Genomic DNA, 26,696 nt, shown 5'->3' with positions numbered 1-26,696 from the left:
CAGAAGCTGGTTAGGGTGGAGGCTGGGTCTCAGTTCTGCAGAGGCTGTTTAGAGAGGAGGCTGGGTCTCAGTTCTGCAGAGGCTGGTTAGAGTGGAGGCTGGGTCTCAGTTCTGCAGAAGCTGGTTAGGGTGGAGGCTGGGTCTCAGTTCTGTAGAGGCTGGTTAGGGTGGAGGCTGGGTCTTAGTCCTGCAGAGGCTGGCTAGAGAGGAGGCTGGGTCTCAGTTCTGCAGAACTTGGTTAGGGCAGAGGCTGCATCTCAGTTCTGCAGAGCTTGATTGTGATGGGAGGTTGGGTTTCAGTTCCACAGAAGTTGATTAGGTTGGGAGGTGGGGTCTTAGTTCTGCACACGTTGGTCAAGGTGAGAGGCGGGGCCTTCGTTCTGTTAGGTTGTGCAGGGAAGGCAATGGCATCGTTCTTAGGCATTGCTTTGCTCGTGTGTGGTCAAACCTCTTCACTCTAGCACGAGAGCAGAGACTTTGCCCCCGGTGTCTCCTCCACACTGTGATGGGCCCAGTATCCATTTCATAGTAGCTGGAACAGTTAGTATTTCCGTTTTGGGGATTATTTGCCTACGGAACTGGGGCTGAGGAGGGATCCGCAGGCTTCTAAACCTGACTGCATCGTCCTCCCCACACATCCTCCTGGCAGGAGACTGCTATTCCGTATTTGACCACTTAATATTTGGTGAGATTCCATGCAAATTATTAAACTCAAGTTGCCTTCACGCGAGGTGTTTTCTGAGTCCTGCGGCTTCTCCCGCCACCTCCCCACACACCCCAGCCACCGTCTGCACCTCAAGTCATTCAAGCTGCAGCTACACATTCCCATTCTGATGCTCAAGACATAGCTGGGACAGAACATGTACTTACAGACACTTAAGTGAACAGCTACAAAGATGAAGGACCCTTCTTCACTTTGTGGACACTGCAGACCCTGTTCACATACGGCCGGTATTGACATGGATTCAGAAATCATTTTCCTGGAAACGTTGCTGGGTAACTGGGGGAGCAGGGACCTTGCTGCAAATGCACTGGAGTTTGCTGAAAATGTAAATATGAATCTTGTCTCCCAGCACCAGGGAGAGATGCTTCACTGGGGTGTTCATTATGATTTGCAGATGAAATGGACAAAAATTCAGATTCTCTGAACAGCACCTCAGCGGGGCACCCTGTCCCTCCATCCAAATAGATACATGCTTCTCATAGTGTGGCCTGGCCCATAGACCATCAGGAATGGAATCACCTCAAATGTTTATTTAAAATGAGGATTTGGGGCTGACCCCACCCTTCTAAATTTCATCTCTGGTAATGTGATCCAGGAATCAACATCACACACAATCCAGGAATCAACATCACATACAGACAAGAAGACTGTGATCCAGGAATCTACATCACATACAACCACGCAGGAGACCGTGATCCAGGAATCTACATTACATACAGCCACGCAGGAGATTGTGATCCAGGAACCTACATTACACGCAAGCATGCAGGAGACTGTGATGCAGGAATCTACATCACATACAAACATGGAGGTGACTGTGATCCAAGAACCTACATTACATGCAAGCAGGCAGGAGACTGTGATCCAGGAATCTACATCACATACAAGCACACAGGAGGCTGTGATCCAACTGGGATTTCAAAACCATCCAATGAATGTTTGCTTGTTGCTCCAACACCAGCCTTTAAATGTAAACTGATGACAGTGAAAACTATTTATAAAGAAAAAAGCAATGTACTTGTTTAAAAAAAAAAACTCAAACATAAATGGCTTAGATGTAAATAATAATGAAGATACCACAGGTAGAATCACAGCTTCTCTGTGATAGGCCGGGGGTTAGAATTGCTGCGCTTAGCATCTGCCAGGAGCTGCTGCAGAAAAGGTCCAATGTTTGGCGTCCTGTGTGGAGCAGTTGTGATGTAACAGGATAAAGATAGTGCAGTCGTTTTGTTGTTAGAAGCAACAACAGTTCCAGAAGCCAGGCAGGGCGCACCACCCTACAGCCAGCCTCGGTGCCATCGGCTCACCTGACTTCATCGGCCCCTGATGATGCAGGTCAGACACCATCATTGCTTCCATTGTCAAAAGAGGAAACTGGGCAAACAGCATCCGTGACTTACCCAGGTTCACACAGTGAGGACAGACAGAACTGAACGCAAGCCTCAGACCCAGACCTCCTGGCCTCCACTCCTGTGCTCTGGACACAGCCCTCTGCCACTCAGGGCAGGTTCATGCAGCGAGGATGACGGAACTGAATGCAAGACCCAGACCCAGACCTCCTAGCCTCCACTCCTGTGCTCTGGACACAGCTCCCTGCTGCTCAGGGGAGTGGACCGATTTCAGCCGAAGATGGTTACATACTTGTTTTGTACTTCCTTCGCCACTCAGGTGAATACAGCAGGGCTCTCAGAGCGTGTGCCTTGAGATGCTTGAGAAGCAAAGCAGTCTCCGTATTCCCCTGACGTTTTCTGTTCGCGACTTGAAGGAAGCAGATGATCACAAGAATCTCTCGTGAATGTGAGAATCTGGGGCTCTAGTGAGAGCGGCCTCTACTTAGCCATGAGCTTTAGAAACATGCTACATTCTTGTGGGCCTAAGTGCCTCTTTAGGATGAAATCTTTTCAATTAGCAGTCTAAGACTTTTATGCCCTGCTCCTTTCAACGGTTGTCCCCTTCAGCAAACCCATGTCTCTGCTGATGTTATGTTCCCTGTTATAAGGGAGAAAACGGAGCACACAGCCCTTGCTAACTGTCCAAGCCCACAGCATCCATGAAGGGCAGAGAACCGAAGCCTGCAGCTCCCCACTCTGGAATTAAATTGTTGACTCGTTTCCATGTTTATCTGAATTATTAGTTTATCATATAGTTGTAATAATCCATGGCAAATGTTTACAATATGCCACAAAAGCAACACATGCCAAATTTGGAATCGGAAGGCCTTCAGGCTCAAATCTCAGCTCGAGCTTGTGCTGTAGAACCTGTCACCTCTAAGTGAAGACTTTCTCCTCTTGTTAAAGCAAGGTTAATTATAATACCTTCTGCAGAGAATCATAACCAGCACCAAATGAGAGGTGAAGAATGAAAGTATTTGTGGAAAATGAGTTATTGTTAACTCTGCTGCCTCAGAGCTCCCTCACTGTCCTCCCTTGAAGCCCCAGAGAGAAGACGAACTGAAGGTACCGGTGGTTTGTTTTTGAAAGTTTGTTTCAAGTCTACATTCTGAACATACAGTTCATTTCAAGTTACAGATGATGCAAAGCTAAATAGAGTGCTCTTCATATTTTGTTTTCATCCTTTATTGAGATACGATTGAAGTACCATACAATTCATCCACTTGAAGTACAATTCAGTGGTCCTTGGTTTATATATGGAGTTGTGCGAACATCACTGCAATCCATTTTAGAACGTTCACCTCACACCGAAAAGAAATCCTGTACCGTCAGTCCCCGCTTCCCCTAACTCCTCCAACCCCTGGCAACCGCTAATCTGTATTCTCCCTGTCATAGCCATGGAACCCCACAATATTGGATCTTTGTGTCTGGCTTCTAGCATAATGTTTTCAAGGTTGATACGCATTGCAGCATGTGTCAGAACTGCAATTATTTTTATGATGGAACCATATTCCATTGTATGGATAGACCACAGTTTATTTACCCATGATGGAACCGTATTCTATTGTATGGATAGACCACAGTTTATTTATTTATGATGGACCACCTGTCCATCATGGATGTATACTCAGGTTGTTTCCTTTTGGGGGCTATTATGAATAACTCTGCTGTGATCATTCTTCTTTTTGTTTTCTGAGATGAAGTCTCACTCTGTTGCCCAGGCTGGAGTACAGTGGCGCTATCTCAGCTCGCTACAACCTCCGCCTCCTGAGCTCAGGCAATCCTCCCTTCTCAGTGCCCCCAAGTAGCTGGGACTACAGATGCACGCCACCACACCCAGCTAAGTTTTTGTATTTTTGGTGGAGATGGGGGTTCACCATGTTGCCCAGTCTGGTCTCAAACTCCTAAGCTCAAGAGATCCACCTGCCTCAGCCTCCCAAAGTGCTGGGATTGCAAGTGTGAGCCACCGCACCCGGCCTCTTGTATGAGTTTTTATGTGGACACACGTTTTCATTTCTCCTGGGCATATACCAAGGAATGGAGTTGCTGGGTCCTTGATAACTCAATGTTCAACCTTTTGAGGAACTCCCAGACTGTTTTTCAAAGTGGCTATATTACATATAATATTAAATAATATAAATAAATGAGTTGCATATGTAACATTATATTATTGGGTTTTGTTGTTGTTTTTTTTTTTTTTTTTTTGAGATGGAGTCTCGCTCTGTCGCCCAGGCTGGGGTGCAGTGGCCAGATCTCAGCTCACTGCAAGCTCCGCCTCCCAGGTTTACGCCATTCTCCTGCCTCAGCCTCCCGATTAGCTGGGACTACAGGCGCCTGCCACCTCGCCCGGCTAGTTTTTTGTATTTTTTAGTAGAGATGGGGTTTCACTGTGCACCGTGTTAGCCAGGATGGTCTCAATCTCCTGACCCTGTGATCTGCCCGTCTTGGCCTCCCAAAGTGCTGGGATTTATATTATTGTATTACGTGTTTTCATATACATGTTTATATAAAAATTCTCCCTCATTTTTAAAAATCTGATTTATGTTCTTTAATCTCTAAAGATTTATAGAGACACAATTTTCTAGCAAGAGCAGATTTTTCATCTGTCTTAAAACTTGTATGTTCATCAGTATGGATATACTGACACCAATATCCTGGAGGACAAATGACTGGAGGATTTCCGTAATGCTCATCATATCTTTTCTGATGTTTAAGTCACTGTCCTTTCTCAGAGGGAATCTAATGTATACTCCTTAGCACAATATTGCTATCTTTTCTTAGAAATACATTTCACAGTGGAAATATAAAGCAATTTGAGAAAAATTTTTGAGAAATTTTTGAGAAATATTTTTAGATCGACATCAGGCATTTTTAGATCGACATCAGGCAATTTGAGAAAGATTTTTAGATCGACATCAGGCATCTGTAAATATATCCTTTAGAAAAGTGACTTCAACTGCAATTTCTACGCTGCGCAGCCAGCTCCATGAAGACAAAGGCGATGCCTTCATAAATGATGCCCAGGAAGTATTTGATAGATGCGTAACTCATTTTCTACATTAACATATATTAGAAGAGTATTTTAACAGCAGCAGTGAATGCCCTTTTCCGAGAACCCGTTCTGCCCTGGTTCGGACAGATGTGGGTCTCCATTCTTCCGAATTCATGTCAACCCTGCGTGTTCAGTTCACTCACATTGGCCTCCTCTGTATTCTTTTTGGAAAAACAAATCATAGAGAAAGATTAGCAAATTGAATTTTTTAAAAATAAGCCTCAAAAATGTTGAATGCCAAAGGATTAAATTGCTACCTTCCATTCTAGTTCCGTCAACTATTCCCAGTACAAATATCAACCAGTACAAATTCAAACTATTCCAGTACAATACCTCCCAGTACAGATATCAACGATAAGGCCAGGCTTTGCAACGTGTGACCTGACAGGCCTCAGACTCATCCGTGTTTTCCATGAACATGGACCTCGGGGGGCCTTTGGCAGAGCCAGGTGGGGGAGGCTGGTTCACTGCAAGTATATGCCCTGGCTTCAGCGGTGGCTGAGTCCTTGTAGCCTAGGGGACATGGCGGGTCATCACATACTCTCAGGGGTCCTTCACAAACCCCACCAGTACCTTCAGCAGATGGAGAAATCAACTCTTCATAGGCAAGAAATAAAAAAAACGGATGGCACAGAGCTGGGGTCTCCTGAGCATTTGCAGTCGGGCAAGAGAGCAGCTGGGGGGCCTCTGCAGCCAGAGGGGGAATCTCACCTCAGAACTGCCTCAGTGAACACGGAATCACCAGCCGCATTGGCAGAGACCTCAGTCAGTGCTGCTGGTACCACAGGCAGGACGGGGGTGCCAAAGTTGGAATGTGACCACAGACACCTGGCGGACTGGAGGTGGCCGCTGCCACGGCTGCCATCAACAGCTTGGACCCCACTTTGTGTTGCCAGCATCACCTCCAAGTGTGGAGAAAACACGTCTTACTGGAGAGCCTTGTGCCCACACAAGCTCCGGGGAGTCTGGGAAAGGAGACCTCCCAGGCAGAGGCCCCTGGTGGTGCAGCCTCTGCCTCTACAGTGCTGGGCTCCCCAAACCAACCACCAAAGCAGCAGAACTAATATGCAGGTTGGCCAAACCGAGGACAGACAGATGCTCACCCTGGTGACACGATTTTTTTAATGTAATGAGGAGGAGTTCTGGCTCTGGGATAGTAGCTTATATTGAACAAACGCTCACACAGAAGACAGACATGAACTATGGAACCCACATACACATGCACACACACGCACGCACACACATGCACACACACGCACATGCACACACATGCCTCCTGTTTGAAAGCAGAGTTGGGCAGGAAGTGGAGACTATTCACATTTTAAAGGAAAGGCACTGCACTCACTCAGGGCTGACCACGGTCCTGTGAGCTCCCTCTGATCCCCCTCGCTACCCACCGCGGGAGGGCAGTAGGAACTGGAGCAGACAGCCGCAGTCTCCTTAGATGTGTCTGTTACAGGATGGGATTTGGGGCTGCCAGAAGAGGTGGGGGTCAGCACAGAAGGGGTGGAGCCACAGAGAAGAACCCCAAAGTCTATTAACACTTGGGGACCACTCAAAGAGTTTAGTGTCCAGCTGCTGACCACCGATGGTGAAGGCCACTCTGGAGGCTGAAGCCCACCAAGTGCATGGGCCAGGTAAACCATCTGCAGCCTCCCCAGGCCCGCCCCAGCAACACATGAGCCAAACACCCAAAGCTCAGGAGGACTGGCAGCAACCAAAACTAGCACACACTGGGGTAGGGAGAGGTGCCAGGGTCTCCTCCAGTTGTGTCCTTTATGCCAAAAAGAGGCCAAAGTTGTAGTAACGTGAAACCCACAGGTGAGGAAAAACTTGATGTGCTCAAAACAAAGCCTGAGAAGACCTCAATGTTTGAATTCACCAGAAACATCTTTAAAGCAGCCATTGTAAGGTCTTACGAATGATATAAAAATGTTACAATTCCCTGGAAAGATCTTTAAAGCAGCCATTGTAAGGTCTTATGAATGATATAAAAATGGCTATTACAAGATTAAAGATCTTAAAGGAAAAGAAGGTCTTAATGCATGACTAGATGGAGAAATGAAAGCCATGAGAAAGAACCAAATTGAATTTTCAAAAACAGAAAACCACAATGTCTGAAATGAAAAATTTATGGGATGGGTTTAAGAGTGGATTGAGAGAGCAGGATAAAAGCTTAGTAATTTGAAAATAAACCAGCAGATATTGTCAAATATGAAGAAAGTAGAGGTAAGATATTAAAAAAAAAGAACAGAGCCTCAGTAATATGTGTAATAAGAAGAAGTGAAGGGACACACATATAATTAGAGAACCAGGGAGAAAAGTGGGAGAATTTGGCAAAAGTTTTTGAAGAAACAATGGCCAAATATTTTACAAATTTGGTTTAAAAGAATCCATAGACCCAAAATGCTGAGTGAACTCTAAAAGGATAAATAGAAAAATATCATACCTAGTCACAAAATAGCTAAACTGTGGAAAATCAGACAGAGATAAATCTACAAAACAACTGAGGAAGGGGTCAAATCTGAACACACAGGAATAATTAGAAAATTATGACTGACTTATTGTCAGAAGCAATGGGAGCCAGAAGACAGTGGAATCATGTCTTTAAAGTGATCAAAAATGTCTATCGATTCAGAATAGTATACCCAGCAAAAATACCTTTTAAAAAATGAGAGCAAAAAAAGACTTTTCAAATAAATAAAAGCTAAGGAATGTATTTTTAACTTAAATCCATGTATCCACATATGGCTACCATCCTTTTTATCTTTCATTAGTTTCAGGGGTGCAGGCTCAGATTTGTAATTTAGGTAAATTCATGTCATGTGGGTTTGGTGTACAGATTATTTCATCATCCAGGTAATAAGCGTTGTACCTCATAGGTATTTTTTCTGATCCTCTCCCTCTTCCTACCCTCCAGGAGGCCCCAGTGTGTTGTTCTCCTCTCTGTGTCCATGTGTTCTCATCATTTAGCTCCCACTTATGAGGGAAAACATGTAGTATTTGGTTTTCTGTTCCTGTGTTAGTTTGCTAAGGATAATGACCTCCAGCTCCATCCATGTTGCTGCAAAAAACATGATCTCATTCTTTTTTCTGGCTGCATAGTATTCCATGGTGTACATGTACCACATTTCCTTTATCCAGTCTACCACTGATGGGCATTTAGGTTGGTTCCATGTTTTTGCTATAGTGAATAGTGCTGCAATGAATGTGCATGTGTCTTAATGGTAGAATGAGTTCTGTTCCTTTGGGTGTATACACAATAATGGGATTGCTGGGTCAAATGGTAGTTGTGTTTTTAGTTCTTTGAGGATTTGCCACTCTGCATTCCACAATGGTGGAACTAATGTATGCTCCCACCAGCAGTGTATGAGCATTCTCTTTTCTTCACAGCCTCACAGCATCTGTTGTTTTTCCACTTTTTAGTAATAGCCATCCTGACAGGTGTGAGATACTATCTTATTGGGGTTTTGATTTGCATTTCTTTAATGGTTTGTGATGTTGAGCATTTTTTCATGTGCTTGTTCGTCACATGTATATCTTCGTTTGAAAAGTGTCTGTTCATGTTCTTTGCCCACTTTGTTTTTTGCTGGCAAATTTGTTTAAGTTCCTTATAGATGCTGGATATTAGACCTTTGTTGGATGCATAGTTTGCAAATATTTTCTCCCATTTTGTAGGTTTTCTGTTTACTCTGTCAATGGTTTCTTTTGCTGTGCAGAAGCTCTTCAGTCTAATTCGCTCCCATTATCTACCTTAATGGACAGCACACCTCTAGAGCAACACTCAAATACTAATGCTATGCCGTACAGCCAATAAGAGCTAAAGCTCAATATTAAAAATATTTGATTAACCCAAAAGAAAGCAAAAGAAACCAGAGGAACAAACATATGAATAGGACATATGGAAAACAACAGTAAAACAGTAGACTTCAACTCAGTCATTATAATAAGTGTATTAAAGTAAGTAGAATAAGTAAGTAAAAGGCTACAATTCTAACCCTGGGGAAAAAATGTCAGCATTAAGGGTGCAACATTTAACTCCCTCCCTAAGATGAGATAAAACATAAGGATGCCCACTCTCAGCTCCTCTACTTAGCATTTTAATGGAGGTCCTCACCAGACACAAAGCAAACAAGAGGAGAAAAGGCACAAAGTTTAAAAGGAAGAAGCTCCTTCCATGTTTATATTCCAGGTTTATTCTTAGATCACATGATTGTTTACATAGAAAACCTAAGGAAACTACAAATCAAATCCTGGAACAGATCACGCCATTCGTCAAGGCTAGGACGTGAATAAAATGGGTAGAAATCCATTGCATTTCTGTAGACCCGTGATGAATAATTGGAAAATGCGATTAGTTTTAAACATCTCCACAGCGCTGTAGAATTGTGGTGCTCTAAGAGAGACCATCTGAATAAATCGAGAGCTAGACTGTGATGCATTGGAAGTCTCAGTGATGTGAAGATGTGAAATCTCCCTAGACTGAGATATGGACTCGGTGCGACCTCAGGAGAACAATGTGATTCAAGCAACCTCCGTTTTTAGAGAAACTGACAAGAAGATTCTAAAATGTGTGAAAATACGAAGAACCTAGAAGGGTCGAAACAACCTCGATAAAAAAGAACACAGTCGGAGGACTCATGCAATCTGATTTCAAGACTTGTGTTACATCTAATTGGGACAGTGTGATATGCATGTAAGAATAGAAAAGGGTCTCTCAACCTCAGCACTCTTGATATTTGGGGCCGGACAATTTTATCTCATTGGGGACTCTCTGCACCTTCAACACTCTTGATATTTGGGTCCGGACAATTTTATCTCATTGGGGACTCTGTGCACCTTCAACACTCTTGATATTTGGGGCCAGACAATCCTCTCTCATTGGGGGCTCTCTGTGCACCGCAGGAACTTTTGGCAGCGTCTCCAACCTCTGTCCAGCAGACACGAGTAGCACCCTCCTCTAAGTTGTGGCAAACCCAAAATATCTCCAGACACCACCAGATGTCCCTTGAGGGCACAATCGCCCCAGATTAAGAACTACTCAAATAGACACAATAGATCCATGTGACAGAATAGAGACTCTAGCCATCAAAATCTTTAAATTCTGTTCATTAAAAGGCACAATTAAGAAAATGGAAAGGCAAGCTATAGAATCAGGGAAATATCTGTCTGACAAAGGGCTTGAATGCGGAATATATAAAGAACTCCTACAAAACAAGAACATAAAGACAACCCCACAAAAGTGGGCATAAAGCCGAAAGGTTACTTTGCAAAAGAAGACACACAAATGTCCAATAAGAATTAGTCATCCAGTCGGTGAAAGTTAAAACTTTAATGGGATAGCACTTCAATTTCATTAGAATGGCCTAAATTTAAAAGATGACAATCCAAAATGCCCGCGAGGACATGGGGTGGAGGCCACAGATAGTCAACATCTGTCAAAACTCACTGAGTCCTACCTGTGCCTTTCACTGTCTATCAGTGTTCTCTCAATTAATAAAATTTAAAGGGTATTTATTTTTCTGTTTCATTTCTATGTAAGAAAGAAAAATAATTTTCCTTTTGGTGAGTTTACCTTGTTCTTTTCCAAAAATAAAAAATAAACAGTTGAAATGTTCAGACCAGTTCTTTCTGAGACATCTACCAAATGCCAATATCTGGAGTCACAATACAGGTCTCTCAAAGACAAATTAAACAAACATAGTACGTGTTAATATTAACTAAGTGCTTACTATGTATTATATTTGTATTACATGCTACATTCTTGCCTAATATTCACAGAACTCCATGAGTTATGTCCTGTGACTCCCGTCCTCATTGTATGTTGCTTAGATTAAGAGATTTGTCCAAATGACACCGTTGGCAAGTGGCTAAGCCAGGATCCGAACGTGGGCTGTCAGGCATCAACACGCGTGCTCCCCTGTGCATGCAAACTGCCATCTGTGCGCCATGTTACTTCCGACCTGTACAGCACATTTCACGGCCGAGCACGCCCTTGGCCTCAGCCTAGCATGTCCTGCAGACAGGAAAAGTGACCCCAGTCCAGCCTCTCTGAGTGTCTTTCCCATGGTGTCTTATCTTCACCTTCTAAAAATCAGTGTTCATGTTGTCTCATCCTCCCATCCAAGAAAACTCACAGCCTTTCTCAAATTGCCTGTCCTCACTGCTCTTTCCTGACGAATTGTTCAGAAGTTCCACTCGTGCTTGCATTTTCTTCCTTTAACGTCTGCAATCTCATTTCTGCACCCAGATCCACTGAAACCGTCTTTTTCGAAAATGACCCCAGGTTGCTCCATCCAACAGTCTTTCCCCATCTCATTCCACTTGATTTCTCAGCGTCTGATCCGCGGCCGGACTCCTCCTGCCCCGCAGGTGCCCAGGAGCCTCCCCTGCCCCACGACCCTCTCACTTTCCTCCTGGATTCCCTTTGTGGCCCCGCCTCACCCGGGAGGCCTCCTCCACCATTCTGCTGCATGACCCTCACAGCCCGACATCTTCCACACTTCACATCTGAAGCACTCAGAGGTTCACAGCCCTGACCGTCTCGTTTGCTCTGTTCTTTCACAGACTTCTTGGAAGTGCCTTAGAATCAGCAGGTCCAGATCAAACTTAGGTCCAGCCTCCAAAACCTGTTTTTCTTCCTGGCATAGATCTTGCCTTTGTTGGGAAGTCTATGTGCCTTGGAATCATCTCAGCTCTAACACATTCCTCATTCCTGTGGGCTCAGTGTCCCTAAAGTCCAAGCCCTTTGGTGTCTCATGGGAAACCACCCCAGCTCAGGTCTGCGCGGAGCCTCTCAGGGTCTGTGTCCAGGGTACCACTTCCTGCATTCAGGCTCCTCATCCTCCAAGCCCCAGGCACAGGGACCTTCCTGAGCTCCCAGCCCACAAGTCCCTGATCAAGAACTTGCAGTACTTTTCTTTTGCCTGTGACATAAACATCAAGCTCTTTGGGGTGTCCCTCAGTTTCCCCCTCTGCTTCCACAAACTTCTCTCCCAGAATGCCTTTCCCCGCTCACCCTCTGCTCTCCAGACAAACAGTGCTCACTCCCTGCCTCCAAGCTGGCGCACGCTCTAGATTTCCTTTTAGCATTTTGCATTAAAAATCTCTATGTTCCAGTCTTTGTCCCCAACACACTGTCAACAAGTGCTACTCTTGCTATCTTGTGGAAGGCCTTTCTTGCACTTCCAAGCACCCAGACTTACGTGGTAGGTGCACCTTACTGAGATGCCTTCTCCTTGTGTTCTGTTTGGGAAGCCTTTGGTGGCACATCCTTGCAAACCTGCCCAGCCCTGGTTATAGCAAAGGACGAGTATAGCAAAGGACGAGAGCCAGAGGAGGTTGTCCTCGCTGGGTCGGGGTCAGCTGCACTGGGACCAGGGCAGAGGAGGTTGGTCCAGCTGGGTCGAGGTCAGCTGCACTGGGACCAGGGCAGAGGAGGTTGGTCCAGCTGAGTCGGGGTCAGCTGCACTAGGACCAGGGCAGAGGAGAGCCAGAGGAGGTTGTCCACACTGGGTTGGGGTCAGCCCCATTGGGACCCAGGCCAGCATCATGCATCAGAGCATGCTGGCTCTCACAGCTGGCCCTGAGTCAGCCACTGCAGCCCCACCTGCCACGGGCTCTGGGAAGAGCAGTCGTCAGCATGGAGAATGATGGACTCTGCTCAGAAGCCACTGAGCAGATGCTCCATGGACTCACCAGCTGGAGCGGGGTCACACCTCGGAGGCACTGTCAGCACCAGGAGGGCGTCCAAGCAAGGGTGTGGCATTTCCAAGCCTCTGCAGTCAAGAGCCCAGAGATGGGTTGTCGGGGTAACCGTGGGGCAGCCCAGATGTGGGCACCAACAGTGAGATGCAAATGTGGTTTTCCCCCAAAAATGTGCAATTAGGGAACAAGCATGCCTTCATCTCCTGCAAGGGCACAGAAAGCTCAAGAACACTTTTTACCCTGAATGTGGAAATAATCGGGAAAGAAGCCATTTTCTGAAATCCAGTCATTCACTATGATATTATTTGAAATGTGTACTGAAAGATGGTCTAAGAATTTCCTTTTTGCAGGTGGAATACTACACACATGTGCACACACAGCACACACACGCGTGTGCACACGAATGTCTTTCACTAGCACTGTTTAGCGTGCTCCATTTTCCGTTGAGTGCAGTGAAAGAAACACTTCTTATATTTGGGAGCTTCTCCTGTCAGATCCCATTTATAGAAATGAGAAGATGCTCTCTGTATTTCAAATGAACGCATTTAGTATGGGGAAAAAAAATTCTTAAATGTCTCCTTAGCACAACCTACATAGAATCCTTACTGCTTTCCAAGGTAACAAAGGAGATGGTTTATGCTGTGTATTTTCAAGCATGTTTAGATAGATCTAAACAGCTGGGGTCAGAGGCCCTTTCAGGGGTACGCTTTGTTAGGTACATTTTTTCTCATAGTGACCTAAGTCACAGAAGAGGTTTTGAGCCAGGATTCAGCAAGCAGCTCTGGAACTGTTCGCACATGGTGAGAACAAGATTGAACACCAGGAATCCTGCAGTTCTCTGGGGATTGTGGATTCACCTGCACGGCTTGCCCTCTCACCTGTGTGTGGATGACAAGCTAAGGGGAACGACATCTGAAAGGCACAACTAGAACAAAAACATTTCTGTGTTATTCTGGAAAACTTTTCACTATTTTTAAAAAAATTTCTGAGCTACTAAGTGTATACAGCAAAATATGTTTCCGTTTCTGGCACCTGGGATGCTGTAGGAATTACCACTTGGAGAGAGAACCAAAGGGGCTGAAAGTCAACTTCAAAATGTCCCGGGATGTCCAAGGGGGATTTTCAGGGGGAAGCGCCAGGCGGGTTTTGTGGAGCAAGCAGTGCTGGGGGCGTCACCGTGTGTCACGTGGCAGGACCACGGGAGGGTGCATCCCCCCATCTTGATCGGTGCCCCCGCTCCTAGTTCTTGAGTTTTGATCTGTGACTGTGAGGAACCCAGCCTTCTGGGACTCTGTATGATAAAATGCTAAGCCATTATAATATTTTTTAAAAAGCCTCTTAAGCCAAATGAGGCTGAGGTTTTGTTTGTTATTTTTTAACTTTTCAAAATGTCTGTGTCAAAGGATGGGATCTTTTGGGCTCTGTAGTCCTGTGACTCAGCAGCTGTGACCTTGGGATTTTAGAGCATGAATTCCAGAGTCAGGCCGCCTGGACTCAGAAGGGAGCACTGCCCCCACCCCGCCCAAGCCTGAGTGCTTGACCTGGCACCAGTGCGTGGTGACCTGGCACCAGTGTGACCTGTGCATGGTGACCTGGCACCAGTGTGACCAGTGCTTGGTGACCTGGCACCAGTGTGACCAGTGCATGTGACCTGGCACCAGTGTGACCAGTGCGACCAGTGCATGGTGACCTGGCAACAGTGCGCATCTGATGCTGCATTCATAGGAGGAGGGTTGGGAAGAGGCCTGGTTGATAGGACTAATGTAAAAATTAACTGTGTTAGGACAATGCAAAAACACTTATTAGCATCTCTGGCATAATCGTGCCTAGAAAAGGTTAGCTATTGTGAGTCCATGTTTTTAAAAAAAATTATTAGCTGTCTTCAGTGGCAACATTTACGTGTCACACCCCATTTTGAAATAAAGAGAATCATTGAGAGAATACGTATTTGAAACATAGACTCACAAAGTGCCTTGATCCACCTGTGAGGGCCATCCAGCAGCCACCGCCAGAGTGATGAGCTGTGGCTCGAAGTGATCCCTTCGTTCGCGTACCATGTGCTGTTTAGACAACAGATCCAGAGGTGAGAATCCTTCTTTTAGGTTTTCTCAGTCTAGAAGGCAGCCTCAATTTGAGAATGTTAAAATGCAAAATGGTGGTATTAATCAGAAGGGACGGCTGTTGTATTGGAAGAAAATTGGTAATTGGTAGAAAGTGCTGACTGGTAGAAATGCAGGTTACGAAACCAGCAATCTCAAGGAAGCACAGAAGGAGAGCAGAAATGCAAGAAGTTTATGTTTCTGCAAAGACAAAGGTGAATCAAGTTAAGAGCCTCAGTCAGGGCTCTTGGCATCCACCTGAGGCCACACAGCTTGGGCTCCATAGCTCGGGGCTCCATCCCCTGCACATGACCCTGTATTAAACACACACAAGCACGTGGACACATTCAAAGGAAGCCAGCGGTGGTCTCTTGCAGAATGAGTCCACGCATCCATCAACCTGAGCCTCACACTTGCAGCCATATCTCAGGATACTGTTGACATATTGCCACTCTGTGGAACCTGTGCACTCAGGGTGGTGACAGCCAAGGTCAGGGGTCCGTGTTTGTTCACCTTGTGTTCACTGGCAGGCGATCTGGGGGATCCACAGAGGAGGGGAGGGGACAGGGCCCCTGCTGGTGCTGGTGCAGGTCCCCATATCTGCAGCAGAGCTGCCCATCTCACTGCCCAGGTGCAGCGGGAGTTGGCGGGCGTCGACACGAAGACCATGTGCTTCATACATAGTGAATTTAGAATTGGCTCAAAACTAATTTTCTCCCTTTGCTTTTTCTCTCTCTCTCTCTCCCTTCCTTTCTTCCTTCGTTCTCTCTCTCTCTCTCTCTTTCCTTTTTTTGGTCTAAGTCAAGGAGGGGAAGATAGGTAGGAGTTGGAATATGTTATACATTTTCTTTTAAAGCAAAAATGTTTAGCAGAAAGAATGACTTTAAATCTATAATGAATAAGCTTCACTTAATAAGAATTCATGGAGTCCAGTTTTTTTCTCTGATATTCCATTTTTAAAGACTGAAGTAAATCAGAGAAAAACTGCACCAAGTGTTTACTTTGAAAAGAAAGTTTGTGCTTTAATGGCCAACTCTGGAGTCAGAATCATCTACTCAACATCTGTATACATTTTTATGTACCTGCTTATGCACTGATATTTAATGTTCCTATTATGATCCAAAACAGGCAAGAAGAATAATTAGTCATTTCTGTCCACATTTCTACAGCTTTTGATAAAATGAAATGAATTTTACTGCATTGTGGAAAGATTGTTAATAAAACTTGAAAGTGGTCCAGTTAGACAGAAATTTAAGCTAAGCCAGACCTTTGATCTGCCAAACACTCGCAGGGTTCTTCCATGCTTTTAACATTTCACAAAATGGCAAGAAGGAAGACCAGAGAACGCTGATTTATTTTAAGGGAGTTTGGAAGTAAATGACCATTATGATGATAAAATGGATTTCACTCAGCCTGCTCCTATTATATTTGCTGATATTGCATAACCTGGACAGCTTTGCATAAGTTAAAACTGAAAGTGAGCCTTGTATTTTTTCTGTTATTTTTTAAATACGTAAAGTTGCCAGAGAGCTAATAATTTTTATGAAACTCTCAGTTTTTTGGCGTAAATTCAGGAGCTGAGTTTGCTATTATGCTGTAAGAGTTACTAGTGCTTTCAGCACTTTTAAAAAAAATATATGGAATGATCTTAATTTCACTGCCTGGCCATAAAATCTCAGGTTTCAAAGGCAATTTTGTAAATAGCCTCCCCTATTACTTTTGATGAAATTCACAATCGTAAATGTGAATCTCAGAATATTTGCATAAGGCAAAGTTACCCATCAAAAGACACAGACATTCCGCTGGAAATGTGATGCTGGCCTCTCGGTGGGTTGGACGGTCGGTCCCATCTCTGCCCTGCGGTAGGTACTCACAGAATGCCTTTTCTCCTTTCTTCTTTCCTGTAGCCAAAGCTACCTGCAAGCTGCAAGCGACGTGCCTGTGGGCCACAGCCTGGACCCCGCTGCGAACTACAACTCCCCGAAATTCCGCTCCCGGAACCAGAGCTACATGAGGGCCGTCAGCACCCTTAGCCAGGCCAGCTGCGTGAGCCAGGTCGGGTCCCTTCGCCCTTCTCCTGGGGTCCAGTCTCCCAAGCCAGGCTGGCACAGAGGCCCCGTGCGCAGGCGGCAGCGGCACTGCCCTCCCGTCAGCAGTGCTTGCGCAAGGCCACGCCGCAGGGGGTTCCGCCTGGAATTAGCTCTGACCGATCAAAGACTCACGGACTTACTATTCTTTTCGACATGTGTAACCCCGTGTCATTTTGCAATGATTTTTTCTGAGGAAGCAATGACTGGAAGGCTGGTCATCCTGGCCTCTCTTGCTGATAAAGCACAGGCTGTCTTCCTTCTTCCCAGGCTCTTTTTCCAGTAAAAGGGGGCTAGGGAAAGGCTCTGGCAGCACGGCTTTCAGCTGTGTCCTCTGAATTGTGCCTCAGAAAGCCCTGTGAGAGGAGGGCCTGGTGTCACTCACAGAGTCCTGCAGGTCGGGCCCACTCCCAGGCAGGGCTGGTTTCAGGACAGGCTCAGTGGCCTGGAGAAGGGTCCCTGGGCACCATGCGAGGGGTGGTATTAAAATCAGGTCCCTGAGCCACGGGGGCTGTGAAAGGGAGGCCCCCCTGCTCCCTGACCTGTGGTGGACAGGCCTGAGAACGCACGGTGACAAAATGGGCAGGTGTCCTTCAGTCTAATCATCCTATATTATATGGTAAAGAAGAATCGAAATTTTATCCTTTTAATTACACACATTGCTTACTCATTTAAATGCCTCTGAAAACAGGGCTTGAGTTGACCTTGAGTTTGCATACCCAACATTTTCTCTTCGTGTGGAGTAGGGACTAAGAGCCTGAGCTGACCGAACATTTTCTCCGACTTCCTCTGGAGTAGGGATTAGCCTGGGCTTTCCGTGCCCTCCCATGACGCTGTTCACAGCCTGACAAAATAAGTACTCAGTCAATTTTGGATGTTATTAGGTAAAGAGTTCGGTATACACTGAGTACTCAAAAACGATAGTGCTTATTATTACCATGATAACAGTAAGTAATAGTGTATGATTCTGGGCACGAAAGCCCCCTGGCTGCAGACCGTGCTGTGAGCTCTTGGAAGCATCCCTGGGGCTCAGTAAGCACGAGTCTTTTCTTTTGCCACAGACTTTAAATTCCTCATGAGGTAGAGTCTATTCATTTCGCAGATTTTTTTCTCATCAGAAAGTTGTACTCGGAACTTTTTCCACTGAACTATTAAGGTTTTTCCTAGTCCACAACTCGAGAAGGCTACCGCCTCTTTTGTCTACCCAGTTACTTCTTTCCTTCCAGAAATGGGATTAAGTTCTCATCTGCGGCAGGAATTGCATTGACTCTTTTTCCCAGTGACAAGGAAAGACCAGCCCTAGCCCTGCACTCAAGTCCTGGGCAAATGGGAATGGTGGGCCCTCCAGCCCCTTGCAAACAATAACATCAACTGACCCTCAGCAATTAGATCACTGTAATTATTTTAATAATGGAGGAAACATTCTGTTTCAGCATAAAGTCCGAGATGATTTTGGGAGACACTAATTAACTGAACAGAGTAACTGAAAGTCAGTGATACGTTTTAACAACTTTCTCCCTACACAGAGATGAGGATAAAGCAGACTTTTCTTTTAAAGCCTGTCACCTTCCGTTTCAGTTGCTATAACCTGGTTTACCAAAATACAGCTTTAAAAATCAGATGTAACCCAACAAAAGGTTTAAACAGAAGTGCAAAGTTATCCCATCTGAGGTATGAACGTTCGTCTCTAATGCTTTCCACAAACAAGTTTCAATTAAATGGATCTCACACCTCTTTAAAGACTTTTATGAAGCTTTCAGAGGCTCTCTGCGACTCGTCGTCATTTTTGGGGGTAAACGTAAGCTAAATATACTAGTTCCCTCTTCATCTTGCTTTTGATGAACCCAAGATGGTATCTACAAAAATAAGTCAGTAAAAATAACATTTTCTCACATCTTTTTCTGAGAGGATTGACATTGGAAACAATGGTTAAGCAGACAAGTTGGGTGCTTGGGGGTTTATTTAACGACTTTGAAATTTAGAATTCTAAGTCATTCCTATGCAGAGTTCTATGGCATTACTTTAAATTGAACTCAGTTCTGAATTCTCAAAAAAAAAATAGTGTTATTTAAAATAATCCTGGAACGCTAGTAGTAGCTGAGACTGTATCACACCCAGAAATAAACTTCCACTAATTGATTGTCCAGCCCTAGGCCATGAGACCGAACAATTCTGGAAGGAGGGGGGACAGTTCCCGTGGTCAAGGGTGGGGCATCTGGAATCACTAACACTTCGGGGCTCTGGGGAGATGTGAATTTGGTGACAAACCAAAGTTGGTTAAAAGTTTGCCCTTCATTTTTAACACTCAATTTTTTCTCAAGCACAAAAAGGGAATTTACAATCTAACTGAAGTCTTGTGAGAGGCACTTATGTCCATGCCATTTCCTCATTGGAACCTCAGTTGCTGGACTCTGCTTGGGTTTCCTGCAGTTTGTGTTCCAAGAGTCTTGGCCAGAGGTCCCGGTGTCCTGAGTGTCTCGGCAGGAGGTCTGGGTGAACGGATCATTTTAATTCCCTGCTGGACCAACTTGAGATGCTCCTCAACCACTTTTTATTTGTTTTGGGGAGGAGGAGTCACCTTCATGTCTGGAACCTTATTGAAAGGCTTTGTAGCTGGAAGCATAGCCACGGGTCCTTGCTGAGATGCCAGCTTCTGTTTGTGAAATGCACGCACCAGGTTAACGGTGTCTCTTCTTTAGGAGCGAGGGCAGCTGGGCCCGGGGCTGGGCTTGGAGAAGGGTGTCCACTGAGGCGTACTAGGGCCTCACATAGATTCTGACCTTCTCACACTGTCTACTATAGATCTTTGACAGGAATGACACAATCTAAGTCTTTTCCATAAAATTCTACGTACATGAAAACTTAGATTGGAAGAAATTTATGGTCCAGAAAAACATCCCGTTTCCAAGCCAATGTGCGTGTTTCTGAGCACTTTGCTGGGTTCCTGAGGCCGTCCTGCCAGCTGTGTCCTGGTTGTACCTGCCTGGGTTTGTCTGTCTCTGTCCAGCATCAGGAATCCTCAGACCTTTCTCAAAAAGGCCACCCCACTGGTGTTGTGCCAGCTCTTTCTGCAGCCCGGCGTGGGCCTGTCTTCCCTGCAGGGTGGCTTCAGGCTTCGCTGTCCTTTGCTCACCCTCTGCCTGTCCAGGGTCAGTGCTGACTTAGGCTCACGAGGAAAGAGGCCATCCTTCCAGCACGTAGATCACCTCAGGGTGAAAGCAGAGAAGTCCACAGGTCTGAACTTGAAGACGGCACCGAGTGTCGTGTTGTGTTCAACAACACAACTACTAGAGGGAGAACCTGATTCTTTGACTTTGCATTTTACTCTGCTGACAAGTAAAGGAAGAGAACAAATCTGGTGTTTAAAACAGTATGTTTTTAAAATTATCTGCCAACATAATCCAGGGAGTTCAGAAAGTTGTTGGTGCTTTGAGCTCTCACACATCCTCAGGAGAAACAAGAAGAGAAATAATCTGAATGGGAGGGGGTGAGGAGAGAAAGAAAAAGAGAGGAGGGAGGGAGGAAGGAAGGAAAATGAAGTGAGTATACTAATATCCTAAGCTAAGGAAGAATAAAAAAGCCTGGAATTTAGGTAAAGTAGCACATTTCATGTGGACGAAAACACCAGTACAGCCATTTATTTCTCATCTGGACTCAAGATTGTTGCCGTAATGGTGAGAAGGAGATGAGTTTAGAAGCCACATTTGTGATGAGTTGCCATGGCAATGGGTGGAAGCAGACTCCGTATTCTGAAAAAGAACTGAGCAGTGTACGCACTGAATAGGCTTTCCCTTACACGGCCTCAGTGCCCGGAGCCATCATACCATTAGTAGCTTGGAAAGGTGGGGCAGCCATGCGGGAAAGGGAAGGAAGAAATGGATTCTAAACAGTTACTTTGTACCAGGTACTTTGCTAATCTTTTAAAAGTCCTCTCTCTCTCTTAAACTTCGTAAAAACTGTCAACCTTACCTTGAAGGTTCGCCTTGTGGTCTCCCAGAATTTCATCAACATTTGGAACTGGCTGTTTGCCTAAGTGTTTTGTAAGGGATAACCCAGTGATCTCTTCCCCAAGCTCAGCCGTTGTCCATGCTGACTTCAGGTGAACTGGGCTGAAATACGAGGCAGTGAAAGGGAGCCCGGGAATGAGTGCTGTCTCCTGGCTTTTCTGTAATGTAATGGTGACCCTGGAGGGCCGGGGCATCACATGTGCTGTTGCTGATTGCAGGTGAGCGAGGCAGAGATCAATGGGCAGTTCGAGTCCGTGTGCGAGTCCGTCTTCAGTGAAGTCGAATCTCAGGCCATGGATGCCCTCGACCTCCCGGGATGTTTCCGAACAAGGAGTCACAGCTACCTTCGAGCCATTCAAGCCGGCTACTCCCAAGATGACGAATGTATTCCCATGATGACACCCTCTGACATCACCTCCACCATCAGGTCAACAGCAGGTAAGGGAACGCCGTTTTCAGCCTTTCAGCGGGGCCTCTAGGGGCTTGCCTGTCTTCCTCCTAGAAGGAGCCAGGAGCAGGCCGCACCACAGGCACAATGTACTCTCCTGACATTTAGTAACATTTCCTAATTGTGTTCGTTACACCATCGCATTTGCAAGGGTGTTTTGTCTCTTGTAGATAACCTTTCTTTTTCTTACAACGAAATCTACTAATTATCAAGTTTCCTTAAAATAATCAAGTGTAACTAGTATAAAGTTTCAGAGAGGAGGGAAACAAGGGAAGTGCTAACATTTGGAAGGTGATTAAGTTTTAAATATCAAAGTATAATGGATTTCAGTGAGACTTCGGCTGATGAGTGGTGACGCCCAGGCTCCCCCGTAGCGATGTGCAGCCGGTCTCTTGCTCAGTAAACAGATCTGTAAACACGACTCGCCGCCGCTAAGCAGGTACATCAATAATGCAGTTGCACTAATCATCTTAGAGCTCTGGAGACTCAGTCTATTTCCTTTAGTTCTCATGGAAAACCATACCCACCCCTTTGAAAATTTACCACCCAACCTAAATATCACTGCCTAATATTTTACTGCCTAATATGTTATTATTTCTATAACACGATGAATATACATGGCCTGGAGAAACCCATAAAATGCAGCAAGCAATAAAAGCTCAAGGCGCTGCACATAGAGGCTAAGAAAGAAGCTATAAAATAACATAGTGTTGGGGCGTGAGGTGTTCTGAATACCAGAGGGCTTGGAATGCTGCAGCTGTGTCTTAGGAATTTAAAGGACAGCTCTGAGGGGAAATAGAACAGAGCTATGTTCATAATAAATCGTGTTAGGAACAGCAGACACCTAACAGGAGAGAAGCAAAGAGAAGTTCAGCAGGAGTGAGTGTGTCATCACACCCGTGAATAGGTCTTGGTTTGTTTCAATGCTAAAGTGAACAAGAATTCCAGGAGACTGCACTTTGCAGAACTGCACATTGCAGTCGGCGCTATCATCGCACTTTGTGAAGAAAGTGTTTCATAGTAGAGTCTGTGGATGGAAGGGAAGGAACTGTGTTCAAACTGTCTTCCATCATGTCCTCGCTGGAAGACCTTAGGCTTGTTAACTTTTCTGACTCTTGGTTTCTGTGGTATTCAGAACGAAGCTGTAGCCATGGATAATTTATTTGCATAAGTTTAAAGATTATTTTTCAAAGAAAGCTGTGGATCCTCGGTGTGCTTTTTATGTGGTAGAGGTTTCTTCAACGCTGGCGCCACTGAGCCGGGGCTTTGGGAGAAAGGCAACAGATCCTGGCTCTCTGGCTCCCAGCAGGGCTTTCTGTGCGAGGGAGAGCGGTGCCCAGGACCCGCCGAGGGATATCCACAGGCTGACAACACGTGCCCCAGGTGCCGCCACCAGGTAGCTGTGGGCACCCAGCGTAGTCTCCTGTTTTCCTCTGGTTTGGCCTGTCCTGCTCACTCCTGCCCCTCAGTGAAATCCTGGGCCAGTTCTCATGCTCTGCCCTGATGTAAACATTGAACAAATTAGAATTAGGGAAGTCATGAGATTTACAATGATTGCATTGAAAAACAGCACTCCAAGAGATCATTACTCATACATTCAGCAGTATTTGTTTACTGTCTCTTAGGAGCAAGTAAACAGTTAAGCACTTTCATAGTCTTCAGAAATGCTTTGAAACAATCATTACCTCATAGGAAAGGACTTTATTGTTTTTAGGACTGTCATTATAGAGAGAATAAAAATAAAACAGATTTCACAGTGGTAAGAACTAGTTCTGAGCTCAGACTAAAATTTTAATGTATATGTATACAATTTTTACCATGTGTACTTTGTATTCCAAAAATGCACCTACCAAAGAAATTACAAAAAAAAAAAGATTCCATTCAGAGTTTCTACTGTATCTTGGCCTAGTTTTGAGTCAGAATTTCCTCTAGGTGATGCAGGGGACTGTCCGAGTTATGTGACATCTGAGAATCAAATGAGGAAAGAAATGAAAAGCACTGAGGGAATTACTTAGCGCTGTAAGATTACAAGTTACCCTTGTGAAGAAATATAAGTACAGACTAATCATTAACCTTTCCTGTTTCCCGTTCTACTCCAAGTATTGTATATTAAATATTTAAATCTTTATTTACTAAATCAAATTTAGATGACATGCAATATAGTCTATTTAGCAAGATCATGAAAAAATACCAAAGAAATGAAAAATCCCCATCTGGGAAAACAAAATTATGGAGGAAAACTATCAAAATGTACAGGATGTAAGTGCCTCGATCATTGTGACAGCTGAACTTCAAATTTGATCCAAAGCTTCCTGTCCGTGAGTCAAGTGGATTTTAAAAATTTTCTACTTAAATACTTCTGACTTTTGTATTTAAGTACTTGGAAATTGATATACTAACACTACATTCAGTAGCTATCCTTTATCGATCCATGTATGTGTGTGTGTGTGTGTGTGCACGTGTGTGTGTATGGGGAGGGAGATTATTTTGACAGATTGATTTTCTTTTATGATTTTCTTTCTAAAACTAGCTCATGAAAATAATTCCAAAGAGTTATTTTTGAAAACATTCCAAAGTGAGTACTTTGAAGAACAAGATTTGTTTAAACACATTACTTTATGCAGGCTCGAAAGGTAAAAGTTGGTGTTATTATTAGATTGTCTCACCTTGTAGAAATACAAATGTATAATATTCCTATAATAATAAATATTAAATATATGCATCAAAGATGTACTGAGAATTTAAAAATACGTCTTAGACCATCGTTGTAAACATGGACAGGTTGAGGTTCCCAGAGGACGTTTGTTGGTTTGGGGACACCCCAGTTCACCTGCTTTTTCCCTCAACCTTTAAAGGCAGCTGGTGATTCAGCTGAGATAGACCCTTTAATCTAATTGCCAGGGAACTCAAGAGCAGAACACACTGGGAGGCGAGTGACCCACGCACATGCACGTTCCTTCGTCCCACTATTTCTCTCATTATGAAAACCACTGCATATTGATTAGTGTCCTCGCCTTCAATGAAGTGGTTTTGAAAACATCTAACTTTCATTTCACACATGGTTTCTTTCTCATCTGGGAAATGATTTATCGGATTGCTTTACTTGTCCAAATACGCATCTCACCTGATTTTTCTAGGGAGGGACTATTATTGATATTATGAAGCAAAATGCTGTAAAATTAGATTATAATGATTTTTCTCTGGGTCAGAAATGTTCTCAACATATGATACAACTGATTCTAGAAGTCGTGAAAACAAAGGGAAAATCTGTGGAAAGCATGGCAGAGGAAACAGCCCCAGACTTATTTTATTATTTATATTTCTGTAGCAACTTGTCTCTCAAGGGTACATAGTAATTTCATTTCCAAGACAGATACTTGCCAACATAGAGGAGAAAAATTATCTCTATATTTCAGTACCTTGAATATAAGAGGCAGAATAACTATTTTTCAGTGCTATGATTTTTGTTGCTGTTTTAAAATTTTACTTCTTTGCTGACCTTCCTCAGTTTGAATAACTATGATTTATTTACGTATTTGATTCTCCCATTTTTAATCTTCTACAATAAAAGACAGTGTTTTACTTAATTTTATCTTGTCACAAAGAGTGGATTTTCAGGCGTGTGAGCCTGGGGAAATGTTCATCATGGACTAAACGTGTTGCCTCAACCTTCTTCTGGTACCAGGGCCTGGTACCGTCGAGTTACTGTATAACTGATATGCAAGTTTGCCTGACAAGATGGTTGAACATGTTTTAAAACTTGAATTTGAAAAAGTAGAGAATTTAAAAGAAAAACTGAAAATGGATGTCAGCTGGGCTGTTCATAAAATGTTTTGCCAATAGAGTAAAGGTGATTTGATATCATAAAATACCACAGGGCATACTCAAGTGTGTTGGGCCACATGGGCACCCCTTGGTAAACCCGGCTGATGGCTGCCGAGTACGCAGCACCCCAGGTCAGAGGGAAGAGGTGCAGCCCAGAGGAGAAAGATCTGGCTGGCCTCTGGCTGGCTCCGCGGGCAGGATGTCTCTGCAGATGTGCTTGCTGGGGGACCAGGTGTATGGTGTGCAGCCTTTCCAGGCCCGGAAACCTCTGACCAGGCCCTTCACCCTCCTCTCCTCCCTCCCCATAGGGCTGGCAAGGAGACCCTGCAGCTAGCTTCCCTGCGGAGTTAAAATAAGATGCGCTATATGGGGAAAGGCTTTGGGAAGGACATTTAGCTCTTTACTGGAAAAATGAGCAGCTGGAGGTTCTGTGAGCCACAAAATCTGAAAGCCAGAAGATTCCCCAAACACGTCTTCTCCTTGGATCTGTCATTCAGACGCGAGGGCTGTACAGATAGGCTCAGAAACTGTTGCTCGGGGCTCTCAGACCCATAGCGTTAGGTCATAGCTTTCCACAAGTCAGGACCAGCTATGCACTGCCAGGACCAGCCTGCACATCCCACAAAGGCGACGAAAAGCCACATTTCAGTAAACACATGAACAGAGTCATTTGTTCATGAATGAAAAAAGTCACACATGATCACTTTCTGTTTTAGAAATGTAAAAAAATGAACTAGAATAAAGAACAGTCATCTTACATGCCAAGTGAAGATTCTAAAGGAAAGATCAAATTACATTTATGTCATAAGCATTTATTAAGCGTTTGCTGTATGCCGGCTGCGGCACCAGGTGCTCTGAATCCAGAAGCACTAACGTCCTGAGCGTTGGCCCCAAAGGCCTGAAGTCTGGAAACAATTTCAGTTGAAGAGCTCGTCAGCCATGGCACACCTGCTGGGTGCTGTGAGATGTGTGTGGACAGCTCTGGAAACCCAGGGGAAAGCCAGCACCTCAGCAGCGTCAGGGATGCTTCTTCCACCTGCAGGAAGACTTGGGCTGAGGCTTCAGGACTGGGCAGGAGAAACCTGGGTAGAGGGAGGTGCCAGCCTGAAGTAATGACAAACCTCCCAAAAACCGCTGGGCATCGCAGCCCCGGGATTTGCAGGGCGCCCGGCCCAGAGGGAGAGGCGGGAAGGCAGGACGGACTGGGGACACGAGCTCACGGGGACATCCACACTGCGCCTGTGGTGCCTGCACTTGCAGAATTCGGAGATCACTGAAGGACTCGAAGCAGGAGAGGGGCTGAAATTCGGAGAACACTGGAGAACTCGAAGCAGGAGACGGGGCTGAAATTCGGAG

General features: G+C 44.9%; 1 protein-coding gene across 1 annotated transcript in view; it reads left to right on the top strand.

Moving 5' to 3' along the window:
• The window catches only part of DLGAP2 (DLG associated protein 2), an 885,559-nt gene that overhangs the window by 795,092 nt on the left and 63,771 nt on the right, over positions 1–26,696 (top strand). The window contains exons 7-8 of the mRNA XM_026453900.2: positions 16,881–17,028; positions 21,286–21,505. Coding sequence (XP_026309685.1) covers positions 16,881–17,028; positions 21,286–21,505 — 368 coding nt within the window. The remainder of the gene's footprint in view (positions 1–16,880; positions 17,029–21,285; positions 21,506–26,696) is intronic.

This window comes from Piliocolobus tephrosceles, chromosome 7, assembly GCF_002776525.5.
Source record: "Piliocolobus tephrosceles isolate RC106 chromosome 7, ASM277652v3, whole genome shotgun sequence".
Classification (NCBI taxonomy): domain Eukaryota; kingdom Metazoa; phylum Chordata; class Mammalia; order Primates; family Cercopithecidae; genus Piliocolobus; species Piliocolobus tephrosceles.
This window is presented reverse-complemented; position numbering and strand designations above follow the sequence as displayed.